The 20,680-nt window shown below is 45.1% G+C and overlaps 3 protein-coding genes across 3 annotated transcripts; 1 reads left to right on the forward strand and 2 right to left on the reverse strand.

The window, feature by feature from the left end:
• Positions 1-376: 376 nt before the first annotated feature.
• LOC127596696 (tubulin alpha-1A chain-like) lies at positions 377-2,940 on the reverse strand. The gene is made up of 4 exons (XM_052059504.1): positions 2,773-2,940; positions 1,811-2,033; positions 1,587-1,735; positions 377-1,461 (listed from the first exon to the last, which is right to left on the reverse strand). Exons 1-4 carry the CDS (start codon positions 2,773-2,775, stop codon positions 481-483), a joined length of 1,356 nt encoding a protein of 451 aa, XP_051915464.1. The 5' UTR covers positions 2,776-2,940; the 3' UTR covers positions 377-480.
• A 4,660-nt stretch (positions 2,941-7,600) lies between these two features.
• LOC127596695 (tubulin alpha-1B chain) lies at positions 7,601-10,630 on the forward strand. Its single transcript, XM_052059503.1, has 4 exons — positions 7,601-7,761; positions 8,936-9,158; positions 9,235-9,383; positions 9,511-10,630. Exons 1-4 carry the CDS (start codon positions 7,759-7,761, stop codon positions 10,489-10,491), a joined length of 1,356 nt encoding a protein of 451 aa, XP_051915463.1. The 5' UTR covers positions 7,601-7,758; the 3' UTR covers positions 10,492-10,630.
• A 2,483-nt stretch (positions 10,631-13,113) lies between these two features.
• pmelb (premelanosome protein b) lies at positions 13,114-19,227 on the reverse strand. The gene is made up of 12 exons (XM_052059457.1): positions 19,051-19,227; positions 18,101-18,196; positions 17,707-17,853; positions 17,322-17,450; positions 16,715-16,876; positions 15,912-16,244; positions 15,594-15,821; positions 15,105-15,242; positions 14,907-15,009; positions 14,405-14,610; positions 14,238-14,328; positions 13,114-13,515 (listed from the first exon to the last, which is right to left on the reverse strand). The coding sequence occupies exons 1-12, from the start codon at positions 19,109-19,111 to the stop codon at positions 13,353-13,355; spliced, it is 1,857 nt and encodes a 618-aa protein (XP_051915417.1). The 5' UTR covers positions 19,112-19,227; the 3' UTR covers positions 13,114-13,352.
• Between the last annotated feature and the right edge of the window lie 1,453 nt (positions 19,228-20,680).

The raw sequence follows: 20,680 nt of genomic DNA on the forward strand, positions 1-20,680 counted from the left end.
TAAGAGTTGCCTGAGTAGGTCAAATTTGGTCATTTTAAAGAGTCACAAGTTCTTGTAGAATTAGCTGAATTTGATTGCTGCACATTTCACTGAATTCGACTTTGATGATTGACTGGCATCCAGTCCAATTTATTTTTCACAAATGGTCACCTGGGATAGGTTCGAGCTCACCCAGAACCCTGAGCAGGACACGCAGCAGAAAAATGAATCACGATTTCGTTCTTTGGGCTCAGGCCCACCAGTAGGGGGAGCAGTAGACTTAAAAGTGAGCAGCAAGTCTACATGGTGAGATCGTCATATGAAGCTGATGTGGCATTTGTGGCTCCAGGTAGGAGTGAATTAATGCAACATTTAAGAATCACTCATGAAAACAAAACCACTTCACATGTTTTATTCCAAGTTTATGAACATGTCATACTTTGAACGACCAACGTATTGGAATGCTTTAGAGAAATTTCCTGTATACCAATCGAGTGCCTTTTAATATTCTTCTCCTTCCTCCTCTCCTTCGCCCTCAATGGAGTCGACGCCAACCTCCTCGTAATCCTTCTCCAGAGCCGCCATGTCTTCTCTGGCCTCGGAGAACTCGCCCTCCTCCATGCCCTCGCCCACGTACCAGTGCACAAAGGCGCGCTTGGCGTACATCAGGTCAAACTTGTGGTCGAGGCGGGCCCAGGCCTCTGCGATGGCTGTGGTGTTGCTCAGCATGCACACGGCCCTCTGGACCTTGGCCAGGTCCCCACCGGGAACCACGGTGGGAGGCTGGTAGTTGATACCCACCTTGAAACCAGTGGGGCACCAGTCCACAAACTGGATGCTGCGTTTTGTTTTGATAGCGGCGATGGCGGCGTTGACGTCTTTGGGCACCACATCACCACGGTACAAGAGGCAGCAGGCCATGTACTTGCCGTGGCGAGGGTCACATTTGACCATTTGATTGGCGGGCTCGAAGCAGGCGTTGGTGATTTCTGCCACGGAGAGCTGCTCGTGGTATGCCTTCTCAGCAGAGATGACGGGAGCGTAGGTGGCCAGGGGGAAGTGGATACGGGGGTAGGGCACCAAGTTGGTCTGGAACTCGGTCAGATCAACATTGAGGGCACCATCGAATCGAAGGGAGGCGGTGATGGAGGACACGATCTGGCCGATCAACCTGTTGAGGTTGGTATACGTAGGACGCTCGATGTCAAGGTTCCTGCGGCAAATGTCGTAGATGGCCTCATTGTCAACCATGAAAGCGCAATCGGAGTGCTCAAGGGTGGTGTGAGTGGTCAGGATGGAGTTGTAGGGCTCCACCACAGCGGTGGACACCTGAGGAGCCGGGTAAATGGAGAACTCCAGCTTGGACTTCTTGCCATAGTCTACGGACAGACGCTCCATCAACAGGGAAGTGAAACCTGAGCCGGTGCCACCTCCGAAGCTGTGGAACACCAAGAAGCCTTGGAGGCCAGTGCACTGGTCGGCCTAAGGACGCAAACGTAACAGACATGACATTAGAAAAGAGACAAGTGTACTCTGTCTTCCTCCCTCAGTCTAAAACTATGCATGTTAGTGACATAGAATCATGTCATGTTTGGAAAGGTACACACCAGTTTGCGGATCCTGTCCAACACCAGGTCAATGATCTCCTTGCCGATGGTGTAATGTCCGCGGGCGTAGTTGTTGGCCGCGTCCTCCTTGCCGGTGATCAGCTGCTCGGGGTGGAAAAGTTGGCGGTAGGTTCCAGTCCGCACCTCATCTGAAGAGATTCAATAAAAATTGGTTTTAGATTTTTTTCAAGAGGAGAACAAACAGATTTGTATGAGAGTTTTACCAATGACAGTGGGCTCCAGGTCCACAAAGACAGCTCTGGGGACGTGTTTTCCAGCACCGGTCTCGCTGAAGAAGGTGTTGAAGGAATCATCCCCACCCCCAATTGTCTTGTCACTGGGCATCTGTCCGTTCGGCTGGATGCCGTGCTCCAGGCAGTACAGCTCCCAGCATGCATTGCCCATCTGGACGCCAGCTTGACCAACATGGATGGAGATACACTCACGCTGTGCAGTGGGGAATAGAATTTAAATTGAGACTTCATGTAAAGTTGCTTACATTGAAGTAATTTCACCACAAATTGATTTTTTAAATTAACCAAAACATCAACTTTTCAGGAGCAGTCTACAATGTATCAATTTATTTGTAACCACGCAAATTTAACAGATGACGTTGCAGGTTTGTGGCGCTTGAATAACAGCTGACTGTTGATCAATGTTAAATTATTAGCAAGCATTTTGAAGGCCCTGCGAGATGGTGATGGTTCGTTGCCTCATCACAAACCAGCCCCACCCTCACCCACCCACCCATCCATCCATCCTCCTCCTTCTCCTCCGCCTCTCCCGGGATTGGGTGACTCTGGGCGTAGGTCATGTAATGGCAAACGATGTGCTCACCATCACCCATCCGAATGCGCAACTCTGTAATTAGGGCCTGCATGTTTGGATTCTCAGGGACTTTTGAAGAAAATGGCGGGTCGGTCTGTTCTATCAAGCGTAAGTCAAAAGTGCCGCGTGAGCAATCTTCTACGTCAGTCAGCTTGCTACGTGTCCGCCCAGGGGGCTTTTTATGGCAAAATGTTACATATTATAAACACAATTTATGAGGAATGGCTCACCAAACGTAACAGTTAGTTTTTTTAAAAATCGACATTTATTTCGACTCCATCTCTTACCCGAGAGCAATGGGACACAAAGATGCCTACTATAGTCAGCAACTCGTGGAAGTTTTTAAAATCACTCTTACCATTTTGCTTCTCTTGAGCGGCCAGTCGAGGAAGTTACAAGAAAGTCCGTTGAGAATGTCTCACAATGCGACTGTAACGCGGTCGATGTAAGACGTTATGGCGCTCGCCGGGACTTTCTACACTATTTATACTCGCGCCGCCGCCTGCTCTGTCTCCATTGGCTGATAGCAGGCGCGGCGACTTCGAGTTCTCTCCTATTATTGGGTAGTTTCCTATCAGTCAACCAGACGCAGGCGATTTGCGGCTTTCTATTGGCTGATATCAACCGCGGTCACACAGACGTCCTCCCTGACCCCACCCGGCATTGTGCCGCAAGCATGGCTCGCTGAGAGGAAAATGCTGCGTAATTTCAGCGTGATGCTCATGCTACCAGCCAGGCAGGCCCCAGACAACTAGTTGGAAACACAACGTTGAATTAATTCGTATCAGGCAAACCAATTGAAAACTGTTTAAATATTTATTCCATAGCTTGAGGACCCTATACTAGTAACACTCTACTAGTTAGAATCCAGCGAGCTTCTTGGGCAACAGAACTATTGTCTTACTTGTGATTTTCAATATTTCCTGTCTGGGTATAGCCAGAGAAGGTCATTCAAATGATTTGTTTGGCACAGTTGTTAGGCCAAATGTTCTTCCCGATGAAACTAAGGTCTATCAATTATTTTATTTTTTTAATCAAGGCTTGTACTTTGGTATTGGCGTGCTGGCCACAAATCGAACCCATATCTGGTTGAAAGGCAGCAGAAGGTACTACTTAGTACTCCTTTTAACAATGATATGGAATAAATGCTGTTTGGAAAGTAGCAATTTCCTAAGTAACACAACAAGGTCCAACTAGTAGTACAACAGTATGTATCATGCCCTAGTAGGCTCCTTATCAAGGATATTGAATAGATGCTCAAACGGCTTTCCATAAAGCCATTTGTGGATTCATTTGATATCCAGGACAAGTCCATGAAGTAGTATGCTGTTAATTGTCCACACTAGTAAGAAGATTCACCACACAAGTACAATGACTAGGGTGTGACAGTAGAACAATTGTGTCCTACTTGGAACAATTTTTTCCACCACTAGCATCACTTTTAGCCTACTAGTATACAGTTAAATCTAGCTAGTAAACTACTGTGCCGTGCTTGTAACACTATGAGGTCCAACTATTCAGCACATGTCGTGTACTAGTAGCCTCTCGATCAGGGATAGGTTTTTATTTGAATTTGTAGCATTTATGTATCTAGAGTATTAGATGCACAGGCAGGCAACATTATGGATTTACTGACCCTCATGCATAATGCATGTAATTGACCCGCGAAGGCAATATCCATTTGGATGTATAATTGACCCATCCTCCCATAAAAGTTGTCCTGCATTATTCACCATTGGAATTGGTGGCACTTAGCAAATAGCTGATGAGCTGATTAGCTTTCTACTCTCCGAGTGACAAGAGCTAGACAAGTTTACAAGGTTCCATTGTAGGTGGTCCTTGTTTATTAAGTAAACGACACATCTTTTTCTAGGTCCCAGACTGATTTTGTGCCCAATCTTTGTATCCCAAGGGTTTAGCTGACAAATGAGGTCATCCTGTCCAGTCATGTACAAGCACAGATGGCCCAACCCCCATTCCTCCTCCCAAGATTTAACGGTTGCTAGGGAATGAATAGCCCCGTTGCCTGGATACAGACCCAGTATCCGCATGAGACCACCTTTATCTGCTTATCACGTGACCCGGCTTAAATAGCAGCTGCCCTGTGAGGCTGAGGCTGCTTCCTGACAACTTCACGCCGATGTCCTCAACTTGAAAATGGTTGCACTTATTCAGCTTTTTAGAACAGTGTTCAATATATTGCGGTGAGCATATACAACAGGATGTGTTAAACAGTTATAAAGATCAATACTATTGAACAGCTTAGCACCTCGGTTCCTAACACGACAAAAGAAATTATTTGATAAGTTGCCTGAAGGCGTGAAATTTTCTGCCTTTGAATATGATGTGGCTTAAAATAGATATTCAAGACTGTACCAGGTCAGCTCGTTTGGCCCCTCCTTTTTATATCTCAAAATCAACTGACTCACTTTAGTAAATTACTGTACTTATGTCAGAATTCTTATAAAACTTGTGTTGTTTTACTTATGCTATAATGACCATATATACTGTAGTGCGGGACTCTGCCATGGTTGTTTTTAGGGCATGTTTTTTTCTAACTGCAACTGGGGTCTTAAGTCAAGGTGGAGGGAATAAAAAGCACTTGCAAATACCAGTTAGAGTTAGAACACCCATCTGACACACGTTTGAACGTGATTGGTTAATTCAGAACATAGACGTTGTTTTAACTCACATTTTAATGGAGAAAAAGGGTTGCCATTTTATTTATCACTAAAACCTGGTGTTAGACTCGGGGTGTGTAGCAGTAAAATACCTTTTATTGTTTACATACAGATAATTGGGTATTTCGGGTGTCAGCTCATCCATCAAATGTGAAATTAAACAACCAAGCGACTGACTCTATTTCCAAAAATGTGTTTTTGAGGGACTTTCGCAAATTCAGCTAATTTGCATTTTTTTTTCCATCCTTGCCTTTATAAAAATTTGACTGTCGTGCCTTTGTCTGAAAACCATTCATTTGGTGTCGTCGTCTCTGATTAGGCCACAAAAAAAATTGTTGCTGTTGCTTTTTGAAAAATTGCCAGGAGGAGTCAGAAAAGCGGGCAGAAAAACTAGTAGGCAACACTAAGTAGTCGCTTGCTTTGTCACATGGCCTCGTTCTGTCCCTTGTCATCCTAACAAAAAACTGTAATGTGTATTTGCATGAGATAGAACCACCCCACAGAACTGAGTGATTTGAACAAGTGACAAGTGCGCTATAATTCTATTTCCTTTCAATAGTGTGACTGAAGAATGTCATAGACTATTTATTAAGACACCTGGGAGCTGTTTTATATTGTATTTTTTTAATGCAGAATTCGTCTCCTTTAACAGCGTGTTGATGTATGTATTTTGACACTTATATGAAAAATGTTACTTCAAATATTGTTTGTTCAATAAATAATTCCCATCATTACAATGTGGAAATGTTTTTTTCCGTTCCAAACAAAGTCAAGGTAGTATTGTGTTTCCTTCACTTCAGTAACTGTAAATATGCCACAATGTAATTTGTTTTTTATGATACACTTGAAAACACTACATGACAAAAATCATCCTAAATTGGCTGCTGCAATGCAAAAATGGGATGAATATATTTGTGCTGCGCTCAATGGAAAACATGCTCTGTCATTGGGGAATGGTGTCGTGTTCTCTTCGCGCGATGCAGCCCAGTCGCTTTGGTGCCAGTAGAGGACCACTCCCATCTTTTCAGAATTCTACTCTCGGAGTGCAGCTGCTTCAACTCTCACTTGGAACAGCTGCTAACATAGAATAGAAGGAGGAGGAGGAGGAGAGAATGTTCTCGAGGCTTCACTTCCTGTGTGTCTGCCCAGCCGTCTGGCCTCCCATTCATCTATAGCCATCCATCTTACTACTTACTGTTCCTTCCATAAAATCTTCGGGGTGTTCTCTTAAGCAAACTGTACTATCTAGGCCTTATGCTGGCAATAGAATAAAAGGTCTGTGAAACTAAACACTGCCACATCTTATTGCTTCGCACATCACAACAATCCACAGCAGTCATTTTCGGTTCGCAGAGAGGTTAGAAAGTGAGGAAACGCCCCAAAACCACAGAGTGAGTGACTGAGTGACGTGGAGGTCATGTGATCGGCCCACAGGATGACATCACTGCAGAAAACGAGGGCACAAAAGAGGGTGAAGAGGAAGGTGGGCAGCCATGATGGCGAGCCTATGCGATCATGGTAGCCACAATTTAGTCATACAGTGATTCAGACATGTAAATGAAAAAAAAAAATCAGCTCCATGCTAGGTTTGTTGTTTCTGCGATGCTATTTTAACCATTTTCCATGCAGTCTCATTATTGGAATAAAAAATTGAACACAATAGTAATAATTATGACAAATATGATAATACATAAAATGAATGAATGATGAGTTGTGATAAAATCTGAAAATAAAATAGATGGATGGACAGAGAGACAGACGGACGGACTGAGAGAGAGTGAGAGAGAGACAGATAGATAGATAGATGATAGATGCAATACAATACAATACATCCTGACTTATATAGCACTTTCACAACAGATGCAGCTTTAATAAAAAGCATTTAACAAAACAGTTAACATAAAGTAAAATAACAAACGCACCACATAACATAAAACATGGACAGTCATGCAATCCTAACCACTTTTTCCCCTCATACGTTTTGTTGTTTAAAGCAGTTTGAGATGAAGGGGGAGATAGATAGATAGAAGCTGCGGTAACCATACCGTACAATAAAGGCACATAGAGGCACAAAATCACATTAGAAATACATAATGGCAAGCTAAAATTGTGACTGTTGCAAAATCCAAACTGAAAATGTCCAGCAAAACAACACAAAGCGCAGATTACACCCATGTGCGTCATGCTGCTCTCTATTGATTGCTAAATGCCACGCCTTAAGAACTGCACGCATGGTAGGGTTTGTCCATGTCTCTGCAGGATGACAAGCGGCCCTCACATTCTGCTTAAGTGCAATAAAGCATGATTGCATACAAGTAGCAAAATTCATGACAACTATTTGCAATTTAACCTTAATACAGTAATAGCGGATTTTGAGCACGGCGGGTAAACGTAATGCACACACGGGGTTAAGTCATACATCCCTAAAAACATATATAAATGTAACCAACAAGGGGCAGTAGAGTGGTCTTTTCGCTCTGCCCCAATGCCGCCGTGCGTGTATAAATGTGCGAGCACCGCCCTCCCATTCAGCAGTTGTTGCATCGACCCCGTTGGGTACAACACGCAACGCAAACGTCTTCAAAAAAGACAAAAAAAAAAGAAAACCAACAAAAAAATCATTTTCTTCCTTCTCTCTCCTGCTTTGAGCCCTAGACGAAAACATGGTGAGTTCATCGATCGTCTTTTGCACAACGGTGTTTTTTTTATTATTATTTCTTTGGATAGAGGTTCTTTGGGGGGGATGAAAAGAAGATTGTCGTGTCGGCTCCTTCCAGCACGCCGCCGTATAGGCGCTGTTATGTAATGTGATCTAATTTACAACATGTAAGACAAATGTATTGTTAACACTTGATATAGTTAACGAAGTCATTAAGGACTATCAATTTGATTTGCCCTATATCGATTGTAGCAGGTTGCGATGCCCTACGTTTGTGTGTGTGTGAGTGTGTGTGTGTGTGTTGTGTAGATGCGAACAATGACTGGTGGTACTGAGGTGGGAGAAGCTCAAAGCGACAAAAAACATCTCAATATTTAGTTAAATTTTCTATCCCAAATTTGGGACTACGAACCAACAAAAAATATTTACAAATAAATGTGGCACCTTGCAAACGACGTCGGATGACAGGGAGGGGCTTGGCTGTGTGGAGATGCATAAATGATTTTCTATCGCAGCTCATTTTTAATTTATAAATTCGTTTTTATGAATTCATTCATTAATTCATAATTCATTACTGAATATTTTTAAAGTCTGGTATAACATATGCGTCGAAAACCGTGCTTCGTTCGAATAAACTGGGAAATGTGTTTTCTCCCCCGAATGAATTCATGTGGATTCTCCTCTCTTTTCCAGTTACGGAATTTCCAGTACGTAGAGTTTAACCGAGCATTGGATTTGGAACCCTTTTTTTTTACCAGTACAACGTCGTGATTGTGCATCCTCGGTGGAGGAAAGCAAGTGGAATATTCCAGACCTTGTTCGCACGCGCATGCGCATCTCATTTGCATTTCCTTGTCAAAAGAGGAGAGTGATGCAGGAAACACAAGAGAAGAGAAGGAGTAAAAAAAAAAGACAGCTCATAACAAAAGGACGTTTTATTCTTCTGTGGGTGGGGTGGGGTGTGTGTGGGAGATGTGGAGGGGGTTTGGGGGGCGGGCAGCAGCGATTTGGTGTGGGCTGTCATGCAGCAGGGTGGCGTCTCATGCTGCAATGCGTGCAGCAAACGATAGGGGCGCAGTAGACTAGTTCAACGTTAATGTTTGGTTTTATTTTTAGGTACAGCAATGACACTCGAAGTACAAAGTAATTTTAATTAACTTGAATATTTTTTCCCCGCACAGCGCGAGTGTATCTCCATCCACGTTGGTCAGGCCGGTGTCCAGATCGGCAATGCATGCTGGGAGCTGTACTGCCTGGAGCACGGCATTCAGCCGGACGGACAAATGCCCAGCGACAAGACACTGGGCGGTGGAGACGATTCATTCAACACTTTTTTCAGTGAGACCGGAGCTGGAAAACACGTCCCCAGAGCCGTCTTTGTGGACCTGGAGCCTACTGTCATTGGTAAAACTCTCATACAAATCTGTTTGTTCTCCTCTTGAAAAAAAATCTAAAACCAATTTTTATTGAATCTCTTCAGATGAGGTGCGGACTGGAACCTACCGCCAACTTTTCCACCCCGAGCAGCTGATCACCGGCAAGGAGGATGCCGCCAACAACTACGCCCGCGGACATTACACCATCGGCAAGGAGATCATTGACCTGGTGCTGGACAGGATCCGCAAACTGGTGTGTAATTTTCCAAACACTTGACATGACACTATGTCACTAAATTGGATAGTCTTAGACTAAGGGAGGAAGCCAGAATACACTCGTCTTTTCTCTAATGTCATGTCTGTTACATTTGCGTCCTTAGGCCGACCAGTGCACTGGCCTCCAGGGCTTCTTGGTGTTCCACAGCTTCGGAGGTGGCACCGGCTCAGGTTTCACTTCCCTGTTGATGGAGCGTCTGTCCGTAGACTATGGCAAGAAGTCCAAGCTGGAGTTCTCCATTTACCCGGCTCCTCAGGTGTCCACCGCTGTGGTGGAGCCCTACAACTCCATCTTGACCACTCACACCACCCTCGAGCACTCCGATTGCGCTTTCATGGTTGACAATGAGGCCATCTACGACATTTGTCGCAGGAACCTTGACATCGAACGTCCTACTTACACCAACCTGAACAGGTTGATCAGTCAGATCGTGTCCTCCATCACCGCTTCCCTTCGCTTCGATGGTGCCCTCAATGTTGATCTGACCGAGTTCCAGACCAACTTGGTGCCCTACCCCCGTATCCACTTCCCCCTGGCCACCTACGCTCCCGTCATCTCTGCGGAGAAGGCATACCACGAGCAGCTCTCTGTGGCAGAAATCACCAACGCCTGCTTCGAGCCCGCCAATCAGATGGTCAAATGTGACCCTCGCCACGGCAAGTACATGGCTTGCTGCTTGCTCTTCCGTGGTGATGTGGTGCCCAAAGACGTCAACGCCGCCATCGCCACCATCAAAACAAAGCGCACCATCCAGTTTGTGGACTGGTGCCCCACTGGTTTCAAGGTAGGTATCAACTACCAGCCTCCCACCGTGGTTCCCGGTGGGGACCTGGCCAAGGTCCAGAGGGCCGTGTGCATGCTGAGCAACACCACAGCCATCGCAGAGGCCTGGGCCCGCCTCGACCACAAGTTTGACCTGATGTACGCCAAGCGCGCCTTTGTGCACTGGTACGTGGGCGAGGGCATGGAGGAGGGCGAGTTTTCCGAGGCCAGAGAAGACATGGCGGCTCTGGAGAAGGATTACGAGGAGGTTGGCGTCGACTCCATTGAGGGTGAAGGAGAGGAGGAAGGAGAAGAATATTAAAAGGCATAAGAAATAGGGAATTGAATTGCTATGTGTTCTTGAAGGCATTCCAGACAAGCGTCAGTCAGTTTCCAGATTGGGTGTTTAAAATTCTTCAAAATGTTCGTCCTGGCTCCAAATAAAATCCTATGACAAGTGACTTTGTCTTGCGTTTCTATTTAGGTTTCATTTTATCCATCCATCCATCATCTACCGCTTATCCGGGGCCGGGTCGCGGGGGAAACAGCTTTAGCAGGGAAGCCCAGACTTCCCTCTCCCTAGCTACTTCTTCCAGCTCTCCCCGGGGGATCCCGAGACGTTCCCAGGCCAGCTGGGTGACATAGTCTCTCCAGCGTGTCCTGGGTCTTCCCCGGGGTCTCCTCCCGGTGGGACAAGCCCGGAACACCTCACCAGGGAGGCGCTCAGGAGGCATCCGAATCAGATGCCCAAGCCACCTCATCTGGCTCCTCTCGATGTGGAGGAGAAGCGGCCCGACTATGAGCCCCTCCCGGATGACTGAGCTTCTCACCTTATCTCTAAGGGAGAGCCCGGACACCCTGCGGAGAAAACTCATTTCAGCCGCTTGTATCCGGGATCTCGTTCTTTCGGTCACGACCCATAGCTCGTGACCATAGGTGAGGGTTGGGACGTAGATCGACCGGTAAATTGAGAGCTTCGCCCTTTGGCTCAGCTCCTTCTTCACCACGACAGACCGATACAACGTCCGCATCACAGCAGACGCTGCACCGATCCGCCTGTCGATCTCCCGCTCCCTCCTACCCCCACTCGTGAACAAGACCCCAAGATACTTGAACTCCTCCACTTGGGGCAAGATCTCCTCCCCGACCCGGAGGGGGCACTCCACCCTTTTCCGACTGAGGATCATGGTTTCAGATTTGGAGGTGCTGATTTTCATCCCAACCGCTTCACACTCGGCTGCGAAACGCTCCAGTGAGAGTTGGAGAGCCCCGTTTGAAGGAGCCAACAGCACCACATCATCTGCAAAAAGCAGGGATGTAATACTGAGGCCCCCAAAACGGACCCCCTCAACGCTTCGGCTGCGCCTAGAAATTCTGTCCATAAAAGTTATGAACAGAATCGGCGACAAAGGGCAGCCTTGGCGGAGTCCTACCCCCACTGGAAACGATTCCGACTTACTGCCGGCAATGCGAACCGAACTCTGACATCGGTGGTATAGTGTCCGAACAGCCCGTATCAGGGGGTTCGGTACCCCATACCCTCGAAGCACCCCCCACAGAACTCCCAGAGGGACACGGTCAAACGCCTTCTCCAAGTCTACAAAACACATGTAGACTGGTTGGGCGAATTCCTACATACCCTCGAGGACCCTGCTAAGGGGGTAGAGCTGGTCCACTGTTCCACGGCCGGGACGAAAACCACACTGCTCCTCCTCAATCTGAGGCTCGACTTCCTGACGGACCCTCCTCTCCAGCACCCCTGAATAGACCTTACCAGGGAGGCTGAGGAGTGTGATCCCTCTGTAGTTGGAACACACCCTCCGGTCCCCCTTTTTAAAAAGAGGGACTACCACCCCGGTCTGCCAATCCAGAGGCACTCTCCCTGTTGACCACGCAATGTTGCAGAGGCGTGTCTACCAGGACAGCCCCACAACATCCAGAGCCTTGAGGAACTCCGGGCGGATCTCATCCACCCCTGGGGCCTTGCCACCGAGGAGCTTTTTAACCACATCGGTGACTTCAGCCACAGAGATAGGAGAGCCCACCTCAGAGTCCCCAGGCTCTGCTTCCTCTAAGGAAGGCGTGTTGGTGGAGTTGAGGAGGTCTTCGAAGTACTCTGCCCACCGGTTCACAATGTCCCGAGTCGAAGTCAGCAGCGCCCCATCCCAACTGTACACAGTGTTAGTGGTGCACTGCTTCCCCCTCCTGAGACGTCGGATGGTGGACCAGAATTTCCTCGAGGCCGTCCGGAAGTCGGCTTCCATGGCCTCACTGAACTCTTCCCACGCTCGGGTTTTTGCCTCGGCGACCACCGAAGCTGCGTTCCGCTTGGCCAGTCGATACCCGTCAGCTGCCTCTGGGGTCCCACAGGCCATAAAGGCTCGATAGGACTCCTTCTTCAGCTTGACGGCATCCCTTACTGCTGGTGTCCACCAGCGAGTACAGGGGTTTGCCGCCACGACAGGCACCAACAACCTTACGGCCACAACTCAGATTGGCCGCCTCAACAATAGAGGCACGGAACATGGTCCACTCGGGCTCAATGTCCCTCGCCTACCCCGGAACATGGGAAAAGCTCTGTCGGAGGTGGGAGTTGAAACTCCTTCTGACAGGGGATTCCGCCAGACGCTCCCAACAAACCCTCACAATACGTTTGGGTCTGCCAGGATGGACCGGCATCTTCCCCCACCATCGGAGCCTACTCACCACCAGGTGGTGATCAGTTGACAGCTCCGCCCCTCTCTTCACCCGAGTGTCCAGACCATGCGGCCGCAAATCCGATGATACAACTACGAAGTTGTTTCGGTTTCATTTTAGAGTTCATGATTCCATATGATGAAATGTTTGAAAGTAGAATACATTGATTATTCACTTTGATTGCTCACAGGGCCAAGCTACACCATCTGTGCAGCTAATAGTTGAGGTTGAAAGGAAAGAGGACATAAATGCTCAAAGCAAAGTTTAATGGAAAAAACAAACTCAGTGGTGATTCAATACTTTGATTTGATTGGCAAAATTTCTTTATCAAGGACAAAAATTTGGCATAATTCAGTGGCATGTTTTGATTCACAAGAAGCTGATACATTTGTTTATTGTTAAAAAAAAGTACATTTTAAAAAAAGTACAAAAAGGGAGCGGTGAGGAGAATTTGCTACGTCGTCGAGATGCTGGTGGGGGCCTGATTCACACTACTCTGTCCTGCAGCAGGGGGCGTTGATCGACCACTCCTCGCCTGTTGAGCAACTTCCACAGCATTGTTGTTGAGGAACCACTGTGACACAAGACAGCCCCAGGGTCCTTGGCCCCCATGATGTCTTGCTTCAGCTGGTGGTAGGACTTCAGGCGCCTATTGAGACAACCACATATCTTAAGTACAGTACTGTAAAAGTTGGTTCACATTAACATCACATTAACAAAAATGTGATGTTTCATACATAAATCTGATTACATTTAGTAGGCCGACAATGCAAATTAATTATCATCAGCTATGAATACCTTACTTTCTTTTCTAAGTGCAAGGAATCGAAAGTAGAGATATTTTTGTGTAACTCTATGGCTGGTGTGCCCTTGTTTGGTTCTTCAGAGCTCCTATCTAGCCTGTTTTGGATGTCTCACTCCTCCAACACACCAGCTTCCATTGATCAGCTCCTGATCATATTTTGATACACCAAGTTGGTCTGGAAATGATCCGTTTCTGATCATTTGAATCAGGTGTGTTGGAGAAGGGAATCACGCAAAACAGACTGGATTGGGTCTCTCGAGGACCGAATTGGGTACACCTGATCTCAGGAATAGAGGTCAAAAAAAGTTTGGAGGTAAAGTGCACACCCTGCTGTCGGACTGAAGTATTGCAGTTATGACTGAGTTTGCTGACCCTGCGAGTTTCATTGTGTGGGGTAAATAACACTGATTCATTCTAATTAATTAAAAAGTAGTAATTCATCATTTTGTAATTTTAAGAAAAAGAAAAATGGCAAAACATTGGCCTACCAGAGCTAGCTAGCTCAATAACTATCTAGCTAGGTAACTAGCTAGCGAGAGAGATAGATAAATTACAAAAATATTTACTTGTAAGAAAATGCCACTACTCCCAGAGACAAAGTAAGGAGGATGACACCTAGAACAGCGGCGATGATGCTGGAAGAGGACAGCCCCGAGTCTGAAACAAAGACAGGGGTGTCAGTGACCAGGTTTAAGGCAAAAGAATGAGTGAAATGGAGCCTAACTACACTTACCCATGTCAATGTTGACTTTGGCACTGGTGACAGCCAAGCTGACGTCATTGGCCATGGACACGTTAATGCAGTAGACGCCGGAGTTGTTGAAGAAATGATGCAACACCAACTGGCACTCTTTGGAGGGCTCCACCATGTTGCATGTGGTGTGAATGGGCTTCAAGCACTCTGCATCCAGAATCATGCTGCACACCTGTTTGGGGAAGCTGAATGAACGAGAGAGACATCAACAGTAATCAATTCAAATTCAAATAACAAATGCATACATTTTGTGAAGTGGTCTTGCGCTCAAAGCAGTACCGGGTACATCAACATATGCGTCAATTGCTATCAGGATAAACTAGACTGATTTACTGCGTTTACGTTTTACGGTCATAACACAGTGGTGTGAGTGGTTAGCGCATGTGTGTCCAGTTCTGAGGTTCTTCAAAAGACAACCAATGTTCGGATACTGATTGATTAAGTTCCACTGTAAAGTATTTATAGATCTGGGTGCATTCACCTCCCCTGGCAGGTTACAGTGAGATCAATAGCCTTGTTGTTCATTCCTGGTGTTGCTATGATGCTGTTGTCCATTTCGACAATTTCGACTTTCTTTACAGCCTCTGAAAGGCAACGAGAACATTAAAGACTGACACTGAAAATCAATTAGGAGACATTTGATCAGAGGAGTGTTACTCAGTGATGACAAGGAACCCACCAACCACTTGAATTTCAGCGCAAAAGGAGCCATATCGATATGTCACACAGTCATCCTCAGTGGGTTTGTCCTTTGTTTCCCTTTTGGCAACGAGGACAACAGTGGCACGACCTGTCATTAACGATGGCCGCTTTAAACCTGCATCAAAAATAGAGTCAACACAGGGAGTCATTTGTGACCCAATCATGACCACGGTCCTTCTTTAAGCCATTGTGACCTACACTAGTGTTTCCCAACTTTGTTTTAATCGGTTTCACAGCACACCAACCAAAAAAATATCCCCCAAAAATACTTGGAATTGACTCACAACTTGAACTAGTGTGAGATCTGGGCCTGTTTAATTTCACACAAGGCTGTTATTGTTGTGTGAATGACAACACATGAATGCCGCAAATCAAAATACAAATTTCTAGGGCCCCAGTAAATCATGAATAGAATCATCATCACTTTTGTGCCACTAAGGGCAACTATGTTGGCAGCCATCTTTACCTTCCTTCACTGTATCGCTCGTCGCCTCCTCACTCAAAATGTTAGAGACAGAGTCGGCGTGTGCCTCATAGTTGGTGGGGGAGGGACTATTGGCCGCTGGCGCGCCTTCCTGGACGGGCTGTGCGGTTGAGGTCTCGTCCTCACTGTTGTCTTCCTCTGTGTCCGAATGAATTGCGTTGGTCCTCAAACCAGTTGCTTTGCTGGAATCCAGAGGGGGGACTGCAGGTGCTACCACAGGTCACATGTTTAATAACGATTAGCTGCATCCACATTATGAGGCTAATCATGTCATGTCATCATGAACACGAGATGGTATACCCAAGCTTTCTTGCTCAATGGGCAGCGCAGGGGACTTGGTTGTGGTATCCACTGGAGGGTTGCAATCCTTGTCTGGAATCACCGCCTGGACCACCACGCGGGGCTTGAACGAGCCGGAGCTCACGTAGGTGTGGGTGACGGTCAGTTCTCTGGAAATGAGGGCCCCGCTGTCGTCCCCAAAGTCCCAGTTAAAGGTGATGTCGGCGTCGCTCAGGAACTGGCTAGGGTCATGCAGACTGACGCTAAAGGCAATGGCCCTGTTCAGGACAAAGCTCATGTCACCAGCCAGGATGTCATCCACTTGGTCCAGGGAGACAGAAAATGGGATTTGATCTGCATTAAAAAAAAAAGAAAGAAAAAAAGTTGTTCATACTATATTGATCGCTTTGGATAGAGATGGTCTTGAAACGGACCCAGATGCAAAGACAAATATACACAAACAGATGCATAAGGGATGCAAACAACGTACAGCAGTGATGATGGGCGGGATGCAGACAGAGGAGTTCGATTTCAAATATAGGTGTTCAAAAACATGGGGATCCTTGTTTGAGACAACAAGGAATGATACTTGGTAAATTCAGTGGATGTTATGTGAACCACTGTTACATTTTACTTTCAGAAAATCAATGACAGAGAATAATGTCATCAATGTAGAACTCTTTATGTTTTGTTTTTTCCATGACTATATATCAAATAATGGTGCATCCGAATCACATGCTATTAGGAGGACAGCGACAATTCCCTCCTCTTCCCTTAACTGTTCCATGCAGGGTTCATATTCAAAATCCATCTGAATTTCCTACCGGTAATGGAAAATTGAGTGGAGGCGTAACCGAGAGGAATGAACTTCTCCTTGCTCCGGTAGTGGTAGATGACGATGTCCATGGTGAAGGACCCCAGTGGAATGTCGGCTGAGTCGATGGTCAGAGTGGAAGAGGGACCGTCTGCCACTTGCCAGTACTGACCTGCCCGGGGGCACATAATAGCTTTTTTTTTTTTTTCAACAAAATGCGAACAGCTCAATTAAATGACCTTTCAAATACAGTAATCCCTTGCTATTTCGTGGTTCGTTTATCGTGGCTTCAGTGCATCGCAGATTTTTTCAAACATATTCATAATTATTATTCAGTTTTTTTTTAATACACATGGAGTACAGTAGTGTACTGTATGTTGCTCTATGTGACTCGCTGTTGTTTTGCAGCTTCTCGCGGACCGTTTGCGGACTTTTAGCGGACTTTAAAATGTATTAATTTTTTCCCTGTTTTTTGGTCGCTACTTCGCGGATTTTTGTTTATCGCGGGTGGTTTTGGTCCCCATTAAACGCGATAAACGAGGGATTACTGTACATCACTGATACCCTACATGAGCTGCTAAATGTGAAATACATTGTAAGAAGACAGCTTTGATTACCCCATGTCTTCCAGACAAACACATAGTTGGGCTTTTTGTCCTTTTTGATTGGTGTCCCATCAGGGAAAACTGCTTCCCAGTCTGTCTTCTGAGTTTGGAAAACAGTCTGAGACGCCAGGTATTTGGTTCCTGGATGAGAATGCGACATAAATCATGAAGAATATCAGCTCTTGACAGTCACATTGTAAGGGGATTACAGCTCATATGTGGGTTGTTGGTAGAAGTGGTTGTGCAATAAAAAGATTGTGGGTGAAGTTCAATGGTGGTTCAAGCCATATTTGTTCAGAATACAAATCAAAATAGTGTACCAAATAAGTGTGACATTCCTATGTTGTTGTAGCTCAGAGCGTATTAAATATTGTGTGTATGCACACGTGTGTGTTACCATTAACAATGCAGTCTTGTGCCCAAACCACATTTCCATCAGCCTGAACTTTTTGATTGTGGGGGAATTCCAAGTCTATGGTGAAGGTCACTTTGGCTCCTGTCAAAGTTGGCGAGTCATTGGCGACATTGAATGTTACTTTTCCACCTGTTCAAAGAGCACACAGAAAACATGAAGCCCTGAAGTTTCTGAACATCCACCTGTCCATTGTCTATGCCTTGATTATCCTCATTCGGTAAGCTTGAGCCGATATACGAGCTGACTTTGAGCGAAACACCCCGGGACAGGTTCAACGCCAGTCAAAGGACGTGTGTCGTAACAAATATTTCAAAAGTACATTTTAGGTAGCCAAATACAAATATTTGAATCAATACCAACATGTTGAGATGCAAACCTTTCCAGGAGTCTGTGTAACGGAGGTCTCCATCTTTCCAGATTGGGTAAAGCTTGGTGTTCCAGGATGGATAGCGAGTGAAGCGATTTCTGGACTCTAAAATGAATATAATTGAAAAAGAAGAAGGAAATTATTTAGTTCAGGAATTGCTTTGTTTGTGCTGGGTGGTGAGTGGCGTTGAAGTCTTTGGTGGAAGTGCTAAATCATCTTATGAAAGATTTGGAGTTTGAACGAAAGTGGAAGCACTATCTTGGATGAATGCATAATTTTTATCTAACAGCTATGTCACCCAGTATCACTGCTGGGGGGGGGGTTCATGATAAAACATACAAATGTGTCCAACGGTGCTTGAATGTGTCCTTGCTTCCTTCAATCCTTCTCATGTGACCCTCAGCTGTGTGCGAGTTGAATGCAGATTAAAGAGTCACAGGTTTGAATTTGGATTAAAACAAACAAAAAAAAAGAAAATTTTATTTCAAATCGTTTTAAAGTGTCATCCATGCAATTTTTGCTGCATTCAATGTTATTATTATTTTACATATACATGCGCAGTTCTTACAACGGTTGCAGACAACTTTTCTACCTTCTCTATCGACATCCAGATCTTATCAAAGATTACATTTGCTTAACTTTTATTCATATGTGGAGTAACTGACAGGCCACAGAAATGAAGTAAGCTTACATGTTAGAGTGGTGCAGTGATCATAAAATAAAATAATGTATATATTTCCTGGGGGGGGTCTTGCAGATTATAATTAACACTCATATTAATTTATGAGCATTTCAATAAAGTCATTTATATGTAAATATTATACTACACGAGGGACGTGATTGTCATAAATTGCATGTCATGCTATTGCATTTGCCTTCGATTTTTCAATATTATAATAGCAGCATTTTTTAAATTATTTTTTTTTAAAAGAACAAAAAAAAGCACCTTCTCTACTTACTGGCCACAGCGTGCGAGGCGGCCACCAGCAGCACCAGCAGCCAAGCAGACGTCTTCATCATCTTCCTCCTTGTCAAAGATCCCTTTAGTGAGCAGCCAGCAATGGGAAAGAGGCTTTATAAACTCACGTTTGAGCGGGTGTCAGCAGACAAAGGAGGCCCTGCACACGCACGCACGCACACACACACACACACACACACACACACACACAGACACACACACACACACACAGAGTAAGGGTAGGGGGGCCATCTGGACTGACACTGATTATGTAAAGTATAAATGCCCGTCTGGAATGAACATGCAATATTGCGAACACATTTCGAAATGTGCACATGCATGTCGATCATGTGCGCAAAGATTCAGGTCGTCCCCACGCATGAAGTCTGTGACTTTTCTAGCCTGTGAAATCTCTGATCTTGTAACTTGGAACACGGTTAGAGGCATATGATCTTAACTTAGCTTTTTGACTGTTAAAAGGTCAAAGAAGTAGCGCTAAACATGAGCTCACTATTTGGCAAGCAGGAGGCCACTCTTGCTGCTCTAATCTAATGACTGAACTCTTTGGAAAAACAGTTAACTAACCAACTAATGTGTTAACAAACCCTATATCAAGGCTTCCCTTTTTGTAGTTTGTTCTTTAATATATTAGTTATCTTATTTAGAGACAACAAGAGACCAAAACTAATAGAATAAGTCACCCCAGTATGATGCAGTTGAACTTTATGTGACATAGGCTACACACTAGCAAACTACAAGCACAATGACAAACATATTGTTCAATTAAAACTTCAAAGATGAGCATTAGTATGTAAAGGAGTTTTGAAGGTGCGTGTAGGAGATACCAAGAGACAGGACACCTATGTGCAAGCTGAACCAGAGTAAAACACCACCGAGCCTCAAAAATTGACCACCATCTTTTGAGCTTATTACTGCATGCATGTGTTAATACAAGCCAACAAAGAGTGGCTTGACAAGAAACCTGTAACAAAATCATTTAATTAGGGGTATTAGAAATTCAAGAACTCATGCGCTCTTAAAATGCCACACAAGTGCTTCCCCTAAATCTTCTCAAGTCACCTGACCCATTTTGGGGGCTCGTTATTACACCTTGTGTGCATATTGCTGTGCTATGAAAATGAACATCTGATGTCAGATCAGCACAAAACCTTTTAAACAATGAAAAACTGGACATGTGTAAAAAAACACAATACTTTGTACGTATGTTACTACAACAAAGGGTCACACATGACACAACGACAAGGTGGCGATTTGTTGGGGGGGAAAAACTGGAGGAATGCAATGCTAAGGAGGATTATGGAAGCACTTGTGACTCCCTAAATTCATCCGGCTTTGTCATTCTCAACAGGCAACTATAAAGTCACTTTGTTATAAGCAGTTTTGTCTCCTCATCATGTGCATAACACTGACATGTACCGGTAGTTGCGTTCGAATAAAACGCCAACATGAAAAAATAAACAGATAAATGACTAAACGTATATACGGATAACTAAATCAATACATTGAAATACGAATAAAAATCAAAAATACAACGTCGGTATTCATAGTGTCGATCACTATATAGAAGCATCCATTCCAAAGGACAGTGATCAAACTCTTGATTCCTTTGC

The sequence above is a fragment of the Hippocampus zosterae genome, chromosome 2, assembly GCF_025434085.1.
Source record: "Hippocampus zosterae strain Florida chromosome 2, ASM2543408v3, whole genome shotgun sequence".
NCBI classification, from domain to species: domain Eukaryota; kingdom Metazoa; phylum Chordata; class Actinopteri; order Syngnathiformes; family Syngnathidae; genus Hippocampus; species Hippocampus zosterae.

Coding starts and splice junctions, on each gene's coding strand:
- pmelb (XM_052059457.1), bottom strand. CDS start 19,111: ATGATGAAGACGTCTGCTTGGCTGCTGGTGCTGCTGGTGGCCGCCTCG. Junction 18,197..19,050: donor CGCCTCGCACGCTGTGGCCA/GTAAGTAGAGAA, acceptor TATTCATTTTAG/AGTCCAGAAATCGCTTCACT. Junction 16,877..17,321: donor GTTTGTCTGGAAGACATGGG/GTAATCAAAGCT, acceptor GCCCCCGGGCAG/GTCAGTACTGGCAAGTGGCA.
- LOC127596695 (XM_052059503.1), top strand. Junction 9,159..9,234: donor CCTGGAGCCTACTGTCATTG/GTAAAACTCTCA, acceptor GAATCTCTTCAG/ATGAGGTGCGGACTGGAACC. Junction 9,384..9,510: donor TGGACAGGATCCGCAAACTG/GTGTGTAATTTT, acceptor TTGCGTCCTTAG/GCCGACCAGTGCACTGGCCT.
- LOC127596696 (XM_052059504.1), bottom strand. Junction 1,736..1,810: donor CCTGGAGCCCACTGTCATTG/GTAAAACTCTCA, acceptor GAATCTCTTCAG/ATGAGGTGCGGACTGGAACC. Junction 1,462..1,586: donor TGGACAGGATCCGCAAACTG/GTGTGTACCTTT, acceptor TTGCGTCCTTAG/GCCGACCAGTGCACTGGCCT.